The sequence below is a fragment of the Budorcas taxicolor genome, chromosome 14, assembly GCF_023091745.1.
Source record: "Budorcas taxicolor isolate Tak-1 chromosome 14, Takin1.1, whole genome shotgun sequence".
Taxonomy (NCBI): Eukaryota; Metazoa; Chordata; class Mammalia; order Artiodactyla; family Bovidae; genus Budorcas; species Budorcas taxicolor.
In genome coordinates, this window is record NC_068923.1 from 14,199,032 (window position 1) to 14,215,552 (window position 16,521).

At 55.6% G+C, this 16,521-nt stretch overlaps 3 protein-coding genes across 5 annotated transcripts; 1 reads left to right on the top strand and 2 right to left on the bottom strand.

The window, feature by feature from the left end:
• Positions 1-13: 13 nt before the first annotated feature.
• On the bottom strand, positions 14-2,943 carry MAF1 (MAF1 homolog, negative regulator of RNA polymerase III). 3 transcript variants are annotated; one of them, XM_052651863.1, is made up of 9 exons: positions 2,599-2,943; positions 2,181-2,319; positions 1,836-2,084; positions 1,604-1,732; positions 1,363-1,528; positions 1,111-1,232; positions 908-1,027; positions 608-748; positions 14-486 (listed from the first exon to the last, which is right to left on the bottom strand). In XM_052651863.1, exons 3-9 carry the CDS (start codon positions 1,916-1,918, stop codon positions 465-467), a joined length of 783 nt encoding a protein of 260 aa, XP_052507823.1. In that variant the 5' UTR covers positions 1,919-2,084; positions 2,181-2,319; positions 2,599-2,943; the 3' UTR covers positions 14-464. The 3 variants fall into 3 exon arrangements, with proteins under 3 accessions (XP_052507823.1, XP_052507822.1, XP_052507824.1); XM_052651862.1 differs by lacking the exon at positions 2,181-2,319 and having other exon boundaries at positions 1,836-1,958; XM_052651864.1 differs by lacking the exon at positions 2,181-2,319.
• Positions 2,944-3,146: 203 nt separating this feature from the next.
• SHARPIN (SHANK associated RH domain interactor) lies at positions 3,147-7,119 on the top strand. Its single transcript, XM_052651861.1, has 9 exons — positions 3,147-3,790; positions 4,094-4,268; positions 5,754-5,888; positions 5,963-6,104; positions 6,190-6,280; positions 6,360-6,513; positions 6,597-6,715; positions 6,798-6,926; positions 6,997-7,119. The coding sequence occupies exons 1-9, from the start codon at positions 3,593-3,595 to the stop codon at positions 7,078-7,080; spliced, it is 1,227 nt and encodes a 408-aa protein (XP_052507821.1). The 5' UTR covers positions 3,147-3,592; the 3' UTR covers positions 7,081-7,119.
• A 1,204-nt stretch (positions 7,120-8,323) lies between these two features.
• On the bottom strand, positions 8,324-10,671 carry LOC128059285 (cytochrome c1, heme protein, mitochondrial). The gene is made up of 7 exons (XM_052651691.1): positions 10,518-10,671; positions 9,745-9,941; positions 9,536-9,662; positions 9,293-9,450; positions 9,047-9,207; positions 8,727-8,827; positions 8,324-8,625 (listed from the first exon to the last, which is right to left on the bottom strand). The coding sequence occupies exons 1-7, from the start codon at positions 10,644-10,646 to the stop codon at positions 8,521-8,523; spliced, it is 978 nt and encodes a 325-aa protein (XP_052507651.1). The 5' UTR covers positions 10,647-10,671; the 3' UTR covers positions 8,324-8,520.
• Between the last annotated feature and the right edge of the window lie 5,850 nt (positions 10,672-16,521).

The following is a 16,521-nucleotide window of genomic DNA, read 5'->3' on the forward strand; positions in this document are numbered from 1 at the left end:
TCCTGAGTCTAGGTCCACGCTAATTCACAGAAACTTTTATTGGAAACAAACCAGCTGCAGCAAAGTGACACTCAGTGCACGCTGCCCAGTGGGCAAGGTGGGGGGTACAAGTGGGCAGATGACCCCTGGGACCACTTGCTGGGTCTCCGGCCCTTTAGGCTGGAGTGTGAAGGCCCAGGCCTGAGCCCACACAAAATACAAAAATAAACTCTGCGGTCCAGCTGCCCCTGCCTGTGTCAGTTCGTGTGAGCAGGGCAGTGGCTCTTCCCACCAGGCCCTGTGCTGTCTAGTCCAGCCACAGTGTGGGCAGCAGCAGCCTGTGGGGGTGAGTGGACAGCCACAGGCTAGGCAGGCATGGCCTGGGGTGGGCTGGTGCTGTGGCAGCGCCGGGACCTGGGCCCTCAGGTGGGCAGGTCCAGGCACTGTTCGAAGCTGGGTGAAGCTAGGGCCTCTGTTTCTCCTCTTCACATACAGATCACCGGGACCCTGCACAAAGGGTGGTGTGCAGTGAGCTTTGAGGAGCCCACACACACGAGCCCAGGCAGAGGGGGCCCTGCCCTGCCCACCCCAGGGTTCATGGAGGGAGGCTGCTGGGGTGGTCTCACACCTGTCCTCTTCCATGGTTCCAGGCTCCTCAGGCCCACCCTCGCTACCTCCACCTCCACTCTCTTCCTCCTCCTCCTCTTCTTCCTCCCCGAGCTCCATGTCCAGTTCGTTGCCTGCCTCCGAGGGAGTGTAGGTGGATCCACTGGGGGGAGAGGAGACCAGTCTTAAAATCGTCTGCCCCCAGCCTACTGCTGACTCCAGGGAGGATGTCCGAGAAGGAGAAAGTTAGGAATGAGGTGGGGAAAAGGTGTGTGGGACAAACAGGGAGGTAGGGGAGGGAGGGAGACAGGTGCCAGCCAACCTGATAGAGCGGCAGCTGAAGAAAACAATCCGTTTCAGCCGCTTGTTGTAGAAGAAGTAATTGAAGGACCAGAGGCTGCCATCTTCCCCAAAAGGGTCTGAGTCCAAGTCTGGGTTGTAGCTGGGGGGGTGGGGGGGTGAGACGTGAGGTCCCAGTGCCACGAAGACCTAGGACCCCCACCTCGTGCAGGGACGCTGGCCCACCTGTAGATGTCGCATTCAGCCAGGCAAATCTCCTCATCCACCGCGTTCCACAGTTGTGGCTTCAGGGCCTTGAAGTCCTCCCGGACAGCTGAGAACAGGCTGCAGTTGACCGCGTTCACCACCTAGGATGGTCACAGTCGGGGCTGACGAGGAGCCCGGCAGCAGGAATGAAGCAGGCTGAGCACGGTCAGTTAGGGAGGACACCTGGGATGGCTGTGGGCCTGCAGGTCCCTTTCCCAACCCCACCCTCACCCAGCTGAGGCTGGGCTCCCGGCTGAACTCATGGCTGCGGGCAGTGCTGAAGTCGTAGTCCGGCCGGAAGGACTCGTTGAGCGTAGCGATCAGGTAGAAGAGGGTCTTGCGGCTGCACTTGTCGCTGAGGGGGCCCTCATCCTCGCCACCTTGGCTCTTACTCAGTCTGCACAGAGACAAGTGTCAGCCCAGTGCTGGCCCACTCGCCAGTCCCCCATCGGCAGGCTCTGCCCCCACTCACCTGCTGGGGCTGAGGCCCGAGGTCTGGGGTGGGGACAGAGCCTCCAGCACGTGTGGCTGGCCCTCCTGGCAGAACTGCTTGAACATGTGCTTGTCGTCACCCGCCATCTTACACGAGTAGCTCTCAATCCTAGAGATGCAGGCAGGACCGTGGAGCATGCCACCTCCCATGCTCAACCAGAACCAGTGCAGAGTGGCCTCTAAGAGGCCAGCCCCCAGAGCCCCAACCTCACCTGCCAATGATGTGTGCATCTCCCGTCTCCACGGTCAGCTGCGAGTTGATGGCCTCGAAGCTGGAGTTCTCCAGCAGCTTCATGTCCTCGGGGAGGGGTCTGTGCTCCAGGGGTTAGTGCTGCCTGAGGACGGAGATCAGTCCATGGGAACCTGGCCCGTGGGGTTCCACTTTCAGCCCTCCTCGCAGTAAAAGGTGCTGCTGTAAACAACTTGGGTCTCTCCTGCAGCCTGCTTCCAGCCCTTCAGCACTGGCGGGATAAACGGTAAGATCGGCAAGTCCAGGCCCAGTTCAGCTACACCTCCTGCACCTCACACGAATTCTTTGGCCAGGCTGGGGGACCCACCGGGGATCTTGCTAACCCCGATGACGCTGGGTTAGTCTCTCCCTCAACACTCTCCATCCCACCAAGGAACCAGGACATCTGGGGCTCGGCTCTGCCGTCACCTGGACGCGGCGCTCTTCCCTGTTCTACAGACGGCTTTCTAGTGAGGGAGAGAGGAAACCTATGAACTCCGTTTTCCTTCAAAAGTATGAGAGAGGGCGGAGAGAAGCCCTGAGGCGCCCCGAGTGTCGGCCAGACAGGCCGCTAGGGCGCCCCAGCGTCCGCCGGGTCTCGGGGGAAACCCCAGCCGGGGCGCAGGAACTACGCGTCCCAGGCAGCCGTGCGCCTCGGGGTGCGCGCGTGCGCGCCGGCACGAAGCCCGCTGGGCACTGTAGTCCGGACAGCCCGGGTCGCCGCCGGGCACAGGGCGTACACCTACCTGCTCGCGCCGCGCTCAATCGGGCCGGGCCAGACTCGGCAGGGTCAGGTCGATGGGCGTCGGTGCGGCTGAGAAGGCGGGGTGGGCCTTGCGCGGCGCGGGCTCCTCAAGAACGGGCGGAGGCGCCGCGGCCTCCGCTTGGGCCGCGCTGTATCCGGGGGAAGAAGCTCCGCGGCGACGTCCCGTTACTCCCGGCCCTGCCGGCCCCTGCGGATTGCCACCGCGACATAGCCTCGCCCCGGCACGGCGCCCTACTATCGCGACCGACCTGTCCGCCGACCGCCACAGAGGGCCCGAGCAAGCGAGCGAACGACCTCTGCCTCCCCAAGCCGGACAACAACAAGCGTCTGCCAGGTCCGGCCCCACGCGTCTGAATGGCCCGCTCCAGCCGTCGGAACCGGGAGCTCGCACAGTCATTGGGGGTGGCATCCGCCGCTCAGTCCCGATGTCCGCTTCTACTGGGTACGACCCCTGTCCGTCATCTTCTCGGCCGTGCGAACCGCCTCCCACCCTAGCGCTCATTGGCCGCGGCCCTCAAGGCCCCGCCCCAGTGGCTTCCCAGTTCCCCGGAGGGCCTAGTGGACTAGTGAGGTGTAGGTGGGACGCGGCAGGCGCGGGAGCGTCGGGAGGTGGGCTGCGGCCCGAAAGAGGCTCTCGAGTAGCGTTCGGCTTGGGAGCCAGATAACTGAGTTCAGAAGGACCGCCGAGCTCAGCCCCAACCCGAGCCTCTAGGGCCTTCCATTCGTGGCCGGTGCTGGCGTCTCTGACGCTCTGCCTGGAGTACAGGCCTCAAAGCCTAGCCTCACCCGCTTTTGTTGGGAGACCTTCGGGCCAAGCGCCATCGTGGGCGAAGCGGGAGCAGGAGACGGCTCCGACGCTCGGGCAGCGCCCGGAACCCCAGGCTCGTGGTTACAGTTTCCGGTCGGTGTAGGCGTTCAACGACCCAAGACCACGGAAGCGGGCTCGGGGGGGCAGTGCGGGGAGAGGACCGGAGATGGCGCCGCCGGCGGGCGGCACAGCCGCTGGCTCGGACCCCGGCTCTGCCGCGGTGCTCCTGGCCGTGCATGCCGCGGTGAGGCCGCTGGGCGCCGGCCTGGACGTGGAGGCCCAGCTGCGGAGGCTGCAGCTGAGTGCGGACCCGGAGCGACCAGGGCGCTTCCGGCTGGAGATGCTGGGCGCGGGCCCCGGGGCGGTGAGTGGGGCCGGCGGGGGCGTGCGGCCTGGCCTCTGGGCCTGGTCGCTGAACCTGAAGCCAGGCTCTTCCGTTTGCTAGCCACGTACCATTATCTTTTCCTTGCTTCTGTTTCCTTGTCTGTAAAATGGGGATAATGCTGGTACTTCCCTTTGTAGGATTACTGTGAGGGTTTCATAAAATAACACAAGTAAAAAGGCTTAGGACGTTGTAAGTAGTCGACAGACGTTACCTTGTATTCCTTTGATTATCATGCGGTATGTGCTGGGGGAGGCACTGAGCCTGGACTCTCCCTCTCCTCAGGTCAGTTTGGAGTGGCCCTTGGAGTCAGTCTCCTACACAGTCCGAGGCCCCTGCCAGCATGAGCTGCAGCCTCCACCGGGAGGGCCTGGGACTCTCAGTCTGCACTTCGCCAACCCTCAGGAAGCTCAGCGGTGGGCAGCCCTAGTCCGAGATGCTACCGTGGAAGGACAGAGTGGTCAGTGCCCTGGAGTGAAGATTCACCAGGCCAGGGCCAGTGTTCTGCAAGAGGGCAGGAGTAGCCCCAACCCCCCAAGCTTGGATGGGGGTAGTAATGGGGAAAGCTGAGCCCCTCTTGTCCACTGCTGGGGTTCAGGGAGCACTCTCAGGAGTGAGGAAATAGAGACAAGGAACAGAGACCGAAGGCAGTGCCAGACAGGTGTGGAGGGGCAGCGTATGCAGACCCTCAGGACCGGGGTGAGAAGACAGACAATCAGAAGCGTGGAAGATAGTGGGAGAGTGACAGGCTCAGATTCAAGTTTCTGAAGACTGGTGGACCCTTGTATTCGTGTGGGTGATGCAGACAGGGCTGGAGGGAGGATGTTTCCAGAGATGCTTAGGAGAGGAATTGGCTGGATTTCCTGGAGGTTTGAATGGAAAAGTTAATGTTTGAGAAGCTGGAAGGAACAGACACTGCAGAGGGCCTGTTTGGGAGGGCATAGAAGTTGTCAGGTTCTTAAAACATGGAGGGAAAGGAGGTAGGAGGAGCTTGGGTTCTGAAGAGGAAAAGTTGGGGGTAGAAAAGGTCAACCAAGGTCACTAGAAGACAGAAGCAAGGAGAGGGTCCGGCAGGCAGCCAGTGCATCAGGGAAGGAGTTCACAGATGCTACAGGTGAGCTGGTGAGCAAAAAGCACACAGTGAGATGGAAGAGAGGTCCAGACAGCAGCATCTGCGGAGGGAGAAAGGCACTTTTCTTTCATGCATACATTGGTTGGTTGGTTCACTACATGTGTATTCTGCACCTGTAGCAAGCACTCCTTCAAGGCGTTAGAGATTCCAGGCAGGCCTGGTGCTGGGTGCTCGGGAGCCCTGCTTATCTGAGTGGGCAGATGGCTCAGAATATTGAGGCAAAGGAGCTGCATCTGCCCCACATGGGCAGGGCGTCAAGTGGGAGGTAAGAAAGGGAGCTGGTGGCACGCTCAGGGCAAGCAGCAGCTGGAGAGGGGTTGTTTGGAATGGGATCAGCCCAGAGTGCTCTGTGCTGATGGCAGAGCCAGAAGAGACGTCAGAGTTCCCTGGGAGGCGGCCACCTTGACTGCAGGACTCCTGGAGACTTCCGCTGGTTCTGCTGTGAGGCCCAGGGAGCTTCCTGGCTGGCCGAGAGGGCTTGTACAGGCCAAGAGAGGTGGCCCAGCCCCTGTTGGGGAGGGCTGCAGGTGGGACTGGGAAGCAAAGGAGGCCAGAAGGACTCCAGAGCCCAAGAAAGAGCCAAGTGCAACTCTGAGTGGAGTCAGCAGGGACCTCTGGGGTGTGCAAGGGCCAAGACTGGGCCAAGGTCTGGCTTGAAATGTGGCCAAGGCAGGGCCCCGGCATGGGCTGAAGTGAGGAGGGAGGAGACAAAGGTACTGGAAGCCTGAGGTGAGAGAACAGGCCTGGGTGTGTACTCCGTGGGGGGCCAGATCTCAAAGAGACCACCAGCCCAGCCCATATCTTTCCTCCTAGGCAGTGACAGCTTGCCCCCAGCCCTAGGCCCAGAAATGTGCCCTGTCTCCCCGCCCAGTCCCCTTGAAGTGCCCACACCCAAGGCCCCCCAACCCAAGGTGGATCTTCCTTGGAGCCCTGGAGACTTGGAGAAAGGTAAAGGCAGGCGGCCGGAGGGGCTGGGGGAAGCAGCCAGTGTGGGATTGTGATGGCTCTCTCTTCCCCTGCAGAAGAGCTGGCAGGGCGCCTGACCCAAGCCGTAGAGGGTGGGGATGAGAAGGGAGCAGCCCAAGCAGCAGCCATCCTGGCACAGCGTCATGTGGCCCTCAGGGTCCAGCTCCAGGAGGCCTACTTTCCTCCTGGCCCCATCAGGTAAGGCCTGGGACCTCTTTCTCACCTGGACCCTCAGGCCTCTCAGGTCCCCCATCCTTAACCTGTGGCCTCCATTCTGGTCCAGGCTCCAGATCACAGTTGAAGACGCTGCGTCCTCTGCCCATGTCTCGCTGCAGGTTCACCCCCACTGCACCATCAGGGCCCTCCAGGAGCAGGCGAGCATGTGGTCTGGGGAACCCGGGTTGGGGGTGGCGGGAGGCGCCCTGGGTGACACTCTTGACACTCTGGCCCCAGGTGTTCTCAGAGTTCGGCTTCCCACCAGCTGTGCAGCGCTGGGTCATCGGGAGGTGCCTGTGTGTCCCTGAACACAGCCTCGCTTTCTATGGGGTCCGGCGGGATGGAGACCCTGCTTTCCTCTACCTGCTCTCAGCTCCCCGAGAAGCCCCAGGTCAGTCCTTGATTGGGGCGGGATGAGGAAGGTGGAGTACAGCCCGCCCGCCACGGTCCCCAGTCTCACTCCCTCTGTCGCAGGACGCAGTCCTCAGCGTCCCCAGAAGGTGGATGGGGAACTAGGCCGCCTGTTCCCACAGTCATTGGGGCTGCCCCCAACCCCTCAGCCAGCCAGCTCCAGCCTGCTCAGCCCCCTTCAGGTGAGCAGGGACTGGGCTGGGTGGCCTTAGCACTGTGGGCATTGAAAGCGGGTGAGCAGCAACTGTGTGCTCACCTCCCTAGCCCGGCTGGCCCTGCCCATCGTGCACCTTCATCAACGCCCCAGGCCGCCCCGGCTGTGAGATGTGCAGCACCCAGAGGCCCTGTGCTTGGGACCCCCTTCCCACAGCCTCCACCCAGCAGCTCCCAAAGGTACTAGGAGCAGAGGCGGGGAGGGGACGGGACAGAACAAGCAGAATGACCCATCTTCCCGTCCTTCCAGGTCACGCGGAGAGAGGATGGCCCTTCCCTTCCAGGCCCAAGGTCCTTGGACCCCCTCCTGAACCTCTCAGGGAACCTCTGCTGATTGCTCACTGGAGTCATTAAAGACACTTCTGAGCCAGCCACGTGCTCTTTCACTGTGCCTTCCTGCAGCCTGGGAGGATGGAAGGCAGACAGCCCTCTGAGAGGAACCCTGGCAGTCTTGGGTGGGTGGGCCCTTCCCAGTGGAGCCCAGGAGGCTACTGAAGAGCACACTTGGAATGCAGGTCCCAGTCCCAAGGCGTCGGGGCCTGGCACCCATTCCCCAGGTGCCAAGGGTGGGTAGGGCGCCCCCCATCTGCTGACCCCTGGGCTGGCCCTTCAGACACACACCCTGCCCTCTTCTCGGCGCTCACCCTCCCCACCCCAGCTGCCTCTCCTCTAGGCTGCTCCCACCCTGCTGCCCCTCACACTCCCTGCTTGGGGACAAGAAAAGCTCTGAAGCAAAGAGCCCTGGGCCAGGGCCACAGGCCACTGCCAAGAAGCACCGCCCTGGCCCTCCACCCACTGACAGGTCCATGGCTGTGTAAACCTGGCCACTCCCAGCCACCCTGTGGACTGCCAGGAGGGGCTATCCCCTCAGAGATGAGGACCATTCTCAAGTTTACAGCAAGCACCTCCAGCTGCCCAGCCAAGAGACCAGGAGCTCCTTCCACTGGCCTCTGCCTGCCTCTCTGCTTCCTTGGCAGGGCTGAGAGCCTCTCCCAGCCGCCTCCAGTCCTAGGATCAATCCTGCAGCCTCTCCCTGGTTGATACGCACCAGGGCTCCCTGCTGCTCTCAGGATGAAAATCAAGTGGTTTCACTTGACTTCAGTTACTGCAGCAGGGCTCAGGGCCCCCCTCTTCACCTGTGACCAAATACTGGCCACTCTAATTAATGTTGCTATTTTCCAGTTCTCTGTTTCCTGCCCTACATTCGGTGCTGACTGGACTCTCAGCCAACAGCCCGTGCAGGGCAATCCTGACCACACTACACTGGACACCCCCGGGAGCTCTCAGGGCAAGGGTCCCAGTCCCATCGTGTGTGTGTGTGTGTCTGCACGCGCGTGCTAAGTTGCTTCAGTTGTGTCTGATTCTTCTGGCCCCATAGACTGTAGCCCGCCAGGGTCCTCTGTCCATGGGATTCTCCAGGCAAGAACACTAGAGTGGGTTGCCATGCCCTCCTCCAGGGGATCTCCCCGACTCGGACTGAACCCTCATCTGGTGGGTCCTTTACCACTACCACCACCTGAGAAGCCCAGAGTCCCATGCAAAACTATACTCCTATCACATGATAGTTCAGGTCAGTGTGTTGAGAAACTTAATTTATTTCCACCGTGGGCGCTGAATGATCTGGAACTAAAGCCCCAGCTCCTGCCCTTCCCCCTCTTGTCCCAGAGGAAGAGGGGCTTGGCCAGGAGGGCCACCTGAGACCTCAACAGGCCCAGTGTGGCTCCCGGGCTTGAGGACCCTGAAGCTCAGGACAGCAAACAGACACTGGGTAGGGTCACTTGGGCGGCCGATAGGCCAGCTTTCGGCTCTTGAGGACTGACCACTTATGCCGCTTCATGGCGTAGACCAGGGGCAGAAGCAAGCCCATCATCAGCAGCATCTGGGGATGAGGCAGGCTCAGAGGAGGGAGGCAGAAAGAACCCCTGCTCAGCTCCCAGCCTATCCCCAGGCCCACCGTGCCCCTCAGCCCAGTCCCTTCACCTTGAGCCCCATGCGTTTGCGATGGTCGTGTTCTGGTTCAGCTGCCCAGCGCAGGAAGGTACACACATCCTTGGCTACCTGGGACATGGTAGCTGGGGTGCCTGAGTCAAGGACAAGTGGTCTAAGGGCTGTCTGTGGGGGTCCCTGCCCAAAGCTTCAAGAGGGATGGAACCCAGCCTCCACCCTCAGTACATGGATGGCATGAATATGACCCATGCTTCTTACACATACATAGTGCCCCAAACCAAGGAAGGTGCAAGACCTCTTGGGGCAAGAAAACAGGACCCAACTTGCCCATCCCCAGGGTGGGGGCCTCTCACCATCATCGAACTCCAAGACCTCATTGTAGATTGGAGGAGCCATGCCAATGGCCTGGCCAGGAAAATAAGGGTTGAAGTAGAGGCCTTCTCGCAGCGACACCCCAGTGGGCGGCTCACAGTAGCCGGTGAGCAAGGAAAAGACGTAGTCCTCACCACCGTGCCTGGGACCAGATCGGGGTGTCCTCAGCCTCTGCCATGAGGTGGGCCTTCCCCACTCCCCACACCATCCTGCAGGCAGCCCCTTACCTAGCTCGCACGATGTAGCTGAGGTCAGGGGGCAGTGCTCCATTGTTGGCTGCCCGCGCAGCCTCGGGGTTGGGGTACGGTTTGGGGAAGTAGTCAGACAGCTTCCCTGGGCGCATGAACATCTCCCCATCTTCATTGGGGCCGTCCTGAACCTCCACCTGCCACGGAGAGCCCCATCACAAACCTGCTGTCCAGCACAGGAGGAGCCCCAATCCTTGGGTCCTCTGCATGCCTGGTGCCCACCTCCTCAGCCAGCGCCTTGGCCTCATCCTCTGTGTAGCACACGCCCACCAGATGGCGGTAGGCCACGTAGTCCATGCTGTGGCAGGAAGAGCACACCTGCTTGTACACCTGGAAACCCCTCCGGATGCTGGAGAGAGAGACAGGGTTAGGGGCGCCAAGGATTCCACCCCACCCGGTCCACCCATAAACTCCCCCAGCCAGCCACACACCTGGTGTGGTCCAGGGAGGAGAGGAGGCCACGGTGGGACCACGGATAGCTGGGAGGGTGCAGCTCCAGGTCACTAGCACTCACGGCAGAATGCAGAGCCACTGCCAGCCCTGCACCCCCTGCCGCCAGCATGCCCAGCGCTGACAGAATCACTTTCCGGCCCCGGGACAGGCCAGACTTCGACGACAAGGACACTGCCTGCAAGAGTCCCGCTCAGCGCCTTTCAGAACACCACCCAGCCCTACCTAGGGATCTGACTCTCATGCACCCAACACCGGCCACCTAGCGCGCCGCTGCCCTCCCCGCCGCGGACCCCTCGACCCGCTCCGTCCCCGAGGAGGAGATGTGAGGCGTGCTCTTGGATCCTGGGCCGGGAATCAGGCCGAAGTGAGCAAGGGTGCGGGGACAGGCCAAGGTCACAAGCAGCTGCCGAGGTCAGGCTGGGGTCAGTTCAGGACGCGGGCCCATTCTGGGAGGCCCGGGCCGGAGCGAGCCTCGGCGCGACCCCCGGGGAAGCCCCCGGTCCCGAGCCGGCGGCGATCCCGCCCCGCCGCCCCCCACGCTCGGCACCAGGCCCTTGTGATGCTCGGAGGAGTAGAGGCCAGCCCTGCTCCCAGGCGCCCAAGGTCAGCAGGCGGCGGGGGTCCGGCCGAGGCGGGGGCCCGGGTGCAGAGGCCGCTCCCGCGCTGCCAAGCCCGCGCCGGGAGCCTCCCCGCGGTGACCTTCAGCGGGATGCGGGGCCGCGCGGCGGCCAGTTTCAGGGCCAGAGCTCACCTGGGGTGTCCGTAGTGGGAGCTGCCCAGGCCGCGCGCCACACAGCAGACCTCGGGCCCGCGCTCCCGGCAGCCCCGCGCCCCGCGGGCCCACCATCGCCCCGCGAAGCGTAGCCGCCGCAGCCGCCATCTTGGCCCTCTTCAGCGCGGCCACCGCTCCCGTCGGCCTCTGCGACGGCAGAGGATGTTAAACCTCGCGATAGCCGGGAGGCGTGTGAGGGGGCGGGGCGGGAGCGGGCTCTGTCCTTCAGGGCCGCGCACCGCGTCGGGGTGCTACTCCAGTCGTCTTGGAAACCGGCGGTTGTGCAAGTTGGTTTTGCGTCTCTCTGTTGCCGTGACAACGCCCAACTACCAGGTTACCCTAGTCCCGCAGCTGGTCTCTCCAGGCTCAGCTGTGCTGCGTGCCTACGCCTAGACGTCCCTAACCTGGAATCCACCGCTTTATTGCATGCTTTCGTCCAACAATATTTCCAGACTTGGAGCGGTGGAAGAACACCTTCATTGCAAAGAATTGCCATTATTTAACCAGTCTGATGGCCCCCTGTAAACCCCACTTGCCAAGCCTAATCAGCTTGTCCAGGGCTGTTAGCCTAACCCCTAAGACTGTTAAAGGCAATTCTGGCAAGTGTAATTTCAAAGTTGTAATTTCCCGGAAGCAATGGAGAACAACTGGCTCAAGTAATAGACTAACCAAAAAGCTTGAAATGAAGAAAAGGGAATACAATGTCCACAGGGTGCCCAGACGGTGAAGAATCTGCCTGCAATGCAAGAGACCTGGGTTTCATCCCTGGGTTGAGAAAATCCCCTGGAGGAGGGCATGGCAACCCACTCCGGTATTCTTGCCTGGAGAATCCCCATGGACAGAGGATACTGGCGGGCTCTACATTCTATGGGGGTCGCAAAGAATTGGACACAACTGAGCGACTAAGTACAGCACAGCACGTATTTCCAGAATATAGAAAATCCCAAACATAAGTAGGACAGTGTATACACTCATGAAAGACCAGAAAAAGCCCTAAGTGCTCACTTCTGGCTAACCTTGAGGCTCTGTGCACAGTTGAAGCCTAAAGCAGAGTTGCAAACTGCCTGGCTGAATTCTGAAGCATGTCCCACATGCACCCAGAGCCACTTAGAAAAGATGGAGATTTATTGGTTATGAAATTAAAAGACACTTGCTCCTTGGAAGAAAAGCTATGACAAACCTGGACAGTGTATTGAAAAGCAGAGACATCAGTTGGCCAGCAAAGTTCTCTCTAGTAAAAGCTATGGTTTTTCCAGTAGTCATGTATGGATGTGAGAGTGGAACCATAAAAAAGGCTGAGCTCTGAAGTATCAATGCTTTCAAACTGTGGTACTGGAGAAGACTCTTGAGAGTCCTTTGGACAGCAGGGAGATTGAACCAGTCAATCCTAAAGGAAATCAGTCCTGAATATTCATTGGAAAGACTGATGCTGAAGCTGAAGCACCAGTACTTTGGCCGCCTGATGCGAACAGTCAACTAATTGGCAAAGACCCTGATGCTTTGAAAGATTTGAAGGCAGGAGAAGAAGGGGACAACAGAGGATAAAGTGGTTGGATGGCATCACGAATTCAATGGACATGAGTTTCAGCAAACTCTAAGAGACTGTGAAGGACAGGGAACCCTGGTATGCTGCAGTCCATGGGGTCAAAAAGAGTCAGACATGACTGAGCAACTGAACAATTATTGGTCCCAGACACTTAAGGAAATTTCTGTCCAGTCATTTATCTGACCACTGAGCTAACCAGGTAGAGACTTCGCTGGCTACCTATGACAAAGAGTAGACTTACTTGATAGAATTAGTTGAGAAATGTCACTATACAAATGCAACTACCACAGCAGCAACAGTAACAAAACTTGGAATCTAATGTCCAGAATTTCCACTTTGTATCATTAAATCCAGTCGGTCCTAAAGGAAATCAACCCTGAATATTCATTGGAAGGACTGATGCTGAAGCTGAAGCCCCAGTACTCTGGCCATCTGATGCAAACAGCCAACTCACTGGAAAAGACCCTGATGCTGGGAAAGATTGAGGGCAGGAGGAGAAGGGGGCGACATAGGATGAGATGGTTGTATGGCATCACCAACTCAGTGGATATGAGTTTGAGCAAACTCCAGGAGATAGTGAAAGACAGGGAAGCCTGGCATGCTGCAGTCCATGGGATCTCAAAGAGTTGGACGTGACTGAGTGACTGAACAACCACAACAAATCATTTAAAATGCCTAGTTTTCAACAAAAAAATTATGTGACATCTAAAGAAAGGAGAGGGTCTGGCCTATAAATGGGAATAAAAAGAACCAATCAATAGGAACTACTCCTGGGGAAACTTAGCTAAATATATTTAAAGAAAGGGGGGCTAAATATGATATATACATGCTACTACATATAAAAGAGATAACTAATGAGGACTTTCTGTATAGCACAGGTAGCTCTACTCAGTACTCTGTAATGAGTCACATGGGAAAAGAATCTAAAAGAGAGGATGTATGTGTATGTGTAACTGTTTCACTTTGCTGTCTAGCAGAAACTAACACACAACATTGTCAATAAACTATACTCCACTAAAAGTAAAAAAAATTTAATAAAAAATTGAATTAAAAAGTATGTTCAATGAGCCATAATATCTAAAAAACTAGAGGAAAGTATAATAATGTCTCATGAAATAGAGAATGTCAATACAAAGAAATTACAAAGAGAATCCAAATAGAAATTATGGAGTTGAAATGTACAACAATGGAAATGAAACATTTTACTGAAGGGCTCTACTGCAGGTTTGAGTAAGTAGATGAAAGAATTAGCAAACTTGAAGTTATGTCAATTGAGATCGTCTGATCTGTAAAACAGACCAAAAAAAAAGGGGTAAAAATTAACATAGCCTCAGTGACCTGTGGGACATCACTAAGCATACCAATCTATACAAAATTCTCAGGAGCAAAGGAGAAAGAAAGTGAGGGACAAAAACAATATTTAAAGAAATTGTGACTGAAAACTTTCCAAATTTGACTGAAACAAACAAACAAACATGTATGTATTCTACACATACAGGAAGTTAAAGAACCCCAAGTAGGATGAAGTTCACCTGTACACATCATACATTTTTAAAAAGAAAGAAAAAAAAAAAACCTCGAAAAAAAACAGCAAGAGAGAAGTGACTCATCGAATATAAGTAGTCCTCAATAAAATTAACAGAAAATCTCATACCAGAAACCATGGAGGCCAGAAGGTGGTGGTATGGCCTGGTTCAAATGCTGAAAGAATAAACCAGGTAAATCTGCCAACCAAGAATTCTATATCTGGCAAAACCATCTCTCAAAAAAAAAAAAAAAGGAGGCAATTAAGACGTTTCCAGATAAACGGAGAGTTTCTCACAAACACCCTGCCCTCCAAGAAATACCAAATGGAGTCCTTAGGCTGAAATGAAAGAACACTGGACGATAACTCAAATCCACATGAGCAAATAAAAGCACCAGCACAGGCAACTACACAGACAAGTACAAATGCTTTTCGTAACTTTTGTTCTATCTGATTTAAAAACTCCTGCGGAGAAGGCAATGGCACCCCACTCCAGTACTCTTGCCTGGCAAATCCCATGGACGGAGAAGCCTGGTGGGCTGTGGTGGTTTAGTCACTAAGTCATGTTTGACTCTTGCAACACCAGGGACTGCAGCCCGCCAGGCTCCTCTGTCCATGGGATTCTCCAGGCAAGAATACTGGAGTGGGTTGCCATTTCCTTCTCCAGGGGATCTTCCCAACCAGAAATCGAACCCAGGTCTCCTGCAATGCAGGCAGATTCTTTACCGACTGAGCTATGAGGGAAGCCCAAATATCAAGACAGCAGATACAATTGTACTATATCATTAATTACATTAAATGTAAATAGATTAAAGTCACCAATTAAAGGGCAGAGCTTAGAATAATGGATTTTTAAAAAGTCATGATCCAACTATACAATACCTATAAGAAACACATTTTATATTCAAAGACACAAATAGTAAAAATTTGGAAAAATATATACCACACCAACAGTAACCAAAAGTAACCAAAAGAGTTAGAGGGGCTATACTCATATCAAACAATATAAACTTAAAGACAGATGTTGATACTAGCGTTAAAGAAGGACATTTTATAATGGAAAAAAAAAATCAGTTCATCAAGATGACAGTTATAAAGATATATTAGACTAGCAGAGCCCCAAAATACACGAAGCAAAACTGTACAGAATTGAAGGGAGAAAAATAACATTTAACATAACAGTTGGGAGACATCAGTACCCCACTCCCAGTAATGGATAGAACAAATAGACAGACCATCAGCAAAGAAAAGAAAGACTTGAGCAACACAGCAAGCCAACCAGACCTAAAGACATCCGTGTAACACCCCACCCAACAGGAGAGTACATATTCCTCCCAAGTGCACATGGAATGTTCTTTAGGATAGATAAATATTTTCAATAAACTTAAGAGTAGTAAAATTATAAAGTATGTTCTCTGACCACAACAGAATGAAATTAAAAATCAGTAACAGAAGGAGAGTAGGGAAATTCACAATTATGTGAAAATTAAATAACATACTCTTAAAAAAAAAATCCAAAGAAGAAATCACAGAAAAAATTAGAAAATACTTTGAGATGAATGAAAATGAAAACACAACATATCAAAACTCTCATCAAGAGAGATGCTAAGAGGGAAATTTAGAATTCTAAATTACTGTTATTAGACTTCCCCAGTGGTACAATGGATAAGAATTCACCTGCCAGTGCAAGGAACACGAGTTCTATCTCTGGTCTGGAGAGATTCCACATGCTTTGGGGCATCTAAGCCCATGCACCACAATTACTGAGCCAGTGCTTTAGAGCCCACAAGCCACAAATATGGAAGCCTGTTAACCCTAACCTTAAGTGCTTGGTTACAATGGAAAAGGCATTAAATTTGTGGGTGGAAGACAGGAACAGAAAGTCAGACTCAGTGCTATCCAGAGTTTCAAGCATCCACTGGGTGTCCTGGAATGGATGCCCTGCAGATAAGGGATCCTATTCATTCTTACCAAAGTCCAGTTTCCGGAAACCTAGAGACAGAAAATAGGGTAAGGATGAAAGGGGAGTGGGTGTACAGTGTTACTTTTGTGCACAATAAAAATGTTCTGAAGGCAGGAGTTGGTTGTGCAGATCTTGGAGAGCAAGGTGAGGAGGCTTAATTTTATCCTGGATGCAAGGGGCATCCCTGGAAGAGAGGTAAAGTGGACCCCAGGTCCAGAATTGGGTGAAGGCACAGGGAGGAGGTGCATGCAGAGTAGGTATTCAGGTTGGGAAGAGATGACTTAAAGGGGACCGTGGCACATCCAGGAGGCAGAGGTGACCGATGTGGCCTCAGAAGAGGGACCTAGACAGGAGGCAGGACTTGAGTGTGGGCATGAAGGCAGCTGGAACCTGGAAAGAAACCTAAGGCAGCCCAGAGCCCCCACCTTGAAGCCCCAGGTGGAATGGGGTGACTTGGCAAAGGGTCTGAGAAGAGCACAGAGCTAACCTGGGACAGCGAGCCAACTGCAGAGCGTCTGCAGAAGGCCTGGGTGTGGGGAAGCTGCTGTGTGTCCTGAGGCGGGTCCTGCACCCTCGACCTCACAGTCCTCACCCCGTATCCCCAGCCCTGAGCCCCGAGGATGGCGGCGGGCCTGAACCCAGTTTCCTCCTGGACCTCCAGAAGGGCTCCCTCTGATTCTTTTCTTTCATTCAACAAACACAGGTGTATAGTCTACCTTTCCAGTCCTTGGCTCTGCTGGAAAAGAGGCAGAAAGTAAGACAGAGGCCCTGCCCCACAGAGCCCCTGTTCTGGGGTGTGGGAGGCAAGCTGCAAAGGAATATTGAATACTTATTACTAAGATTGGTGATCAACACAACAGATTCGCACAGTTGTAGACGCTTCCAGCTGGCAACTGCCTGAGAATTTCTGGGTAGCTCAGCAACAGTCCCCCTTGTAGGAACTGGACTG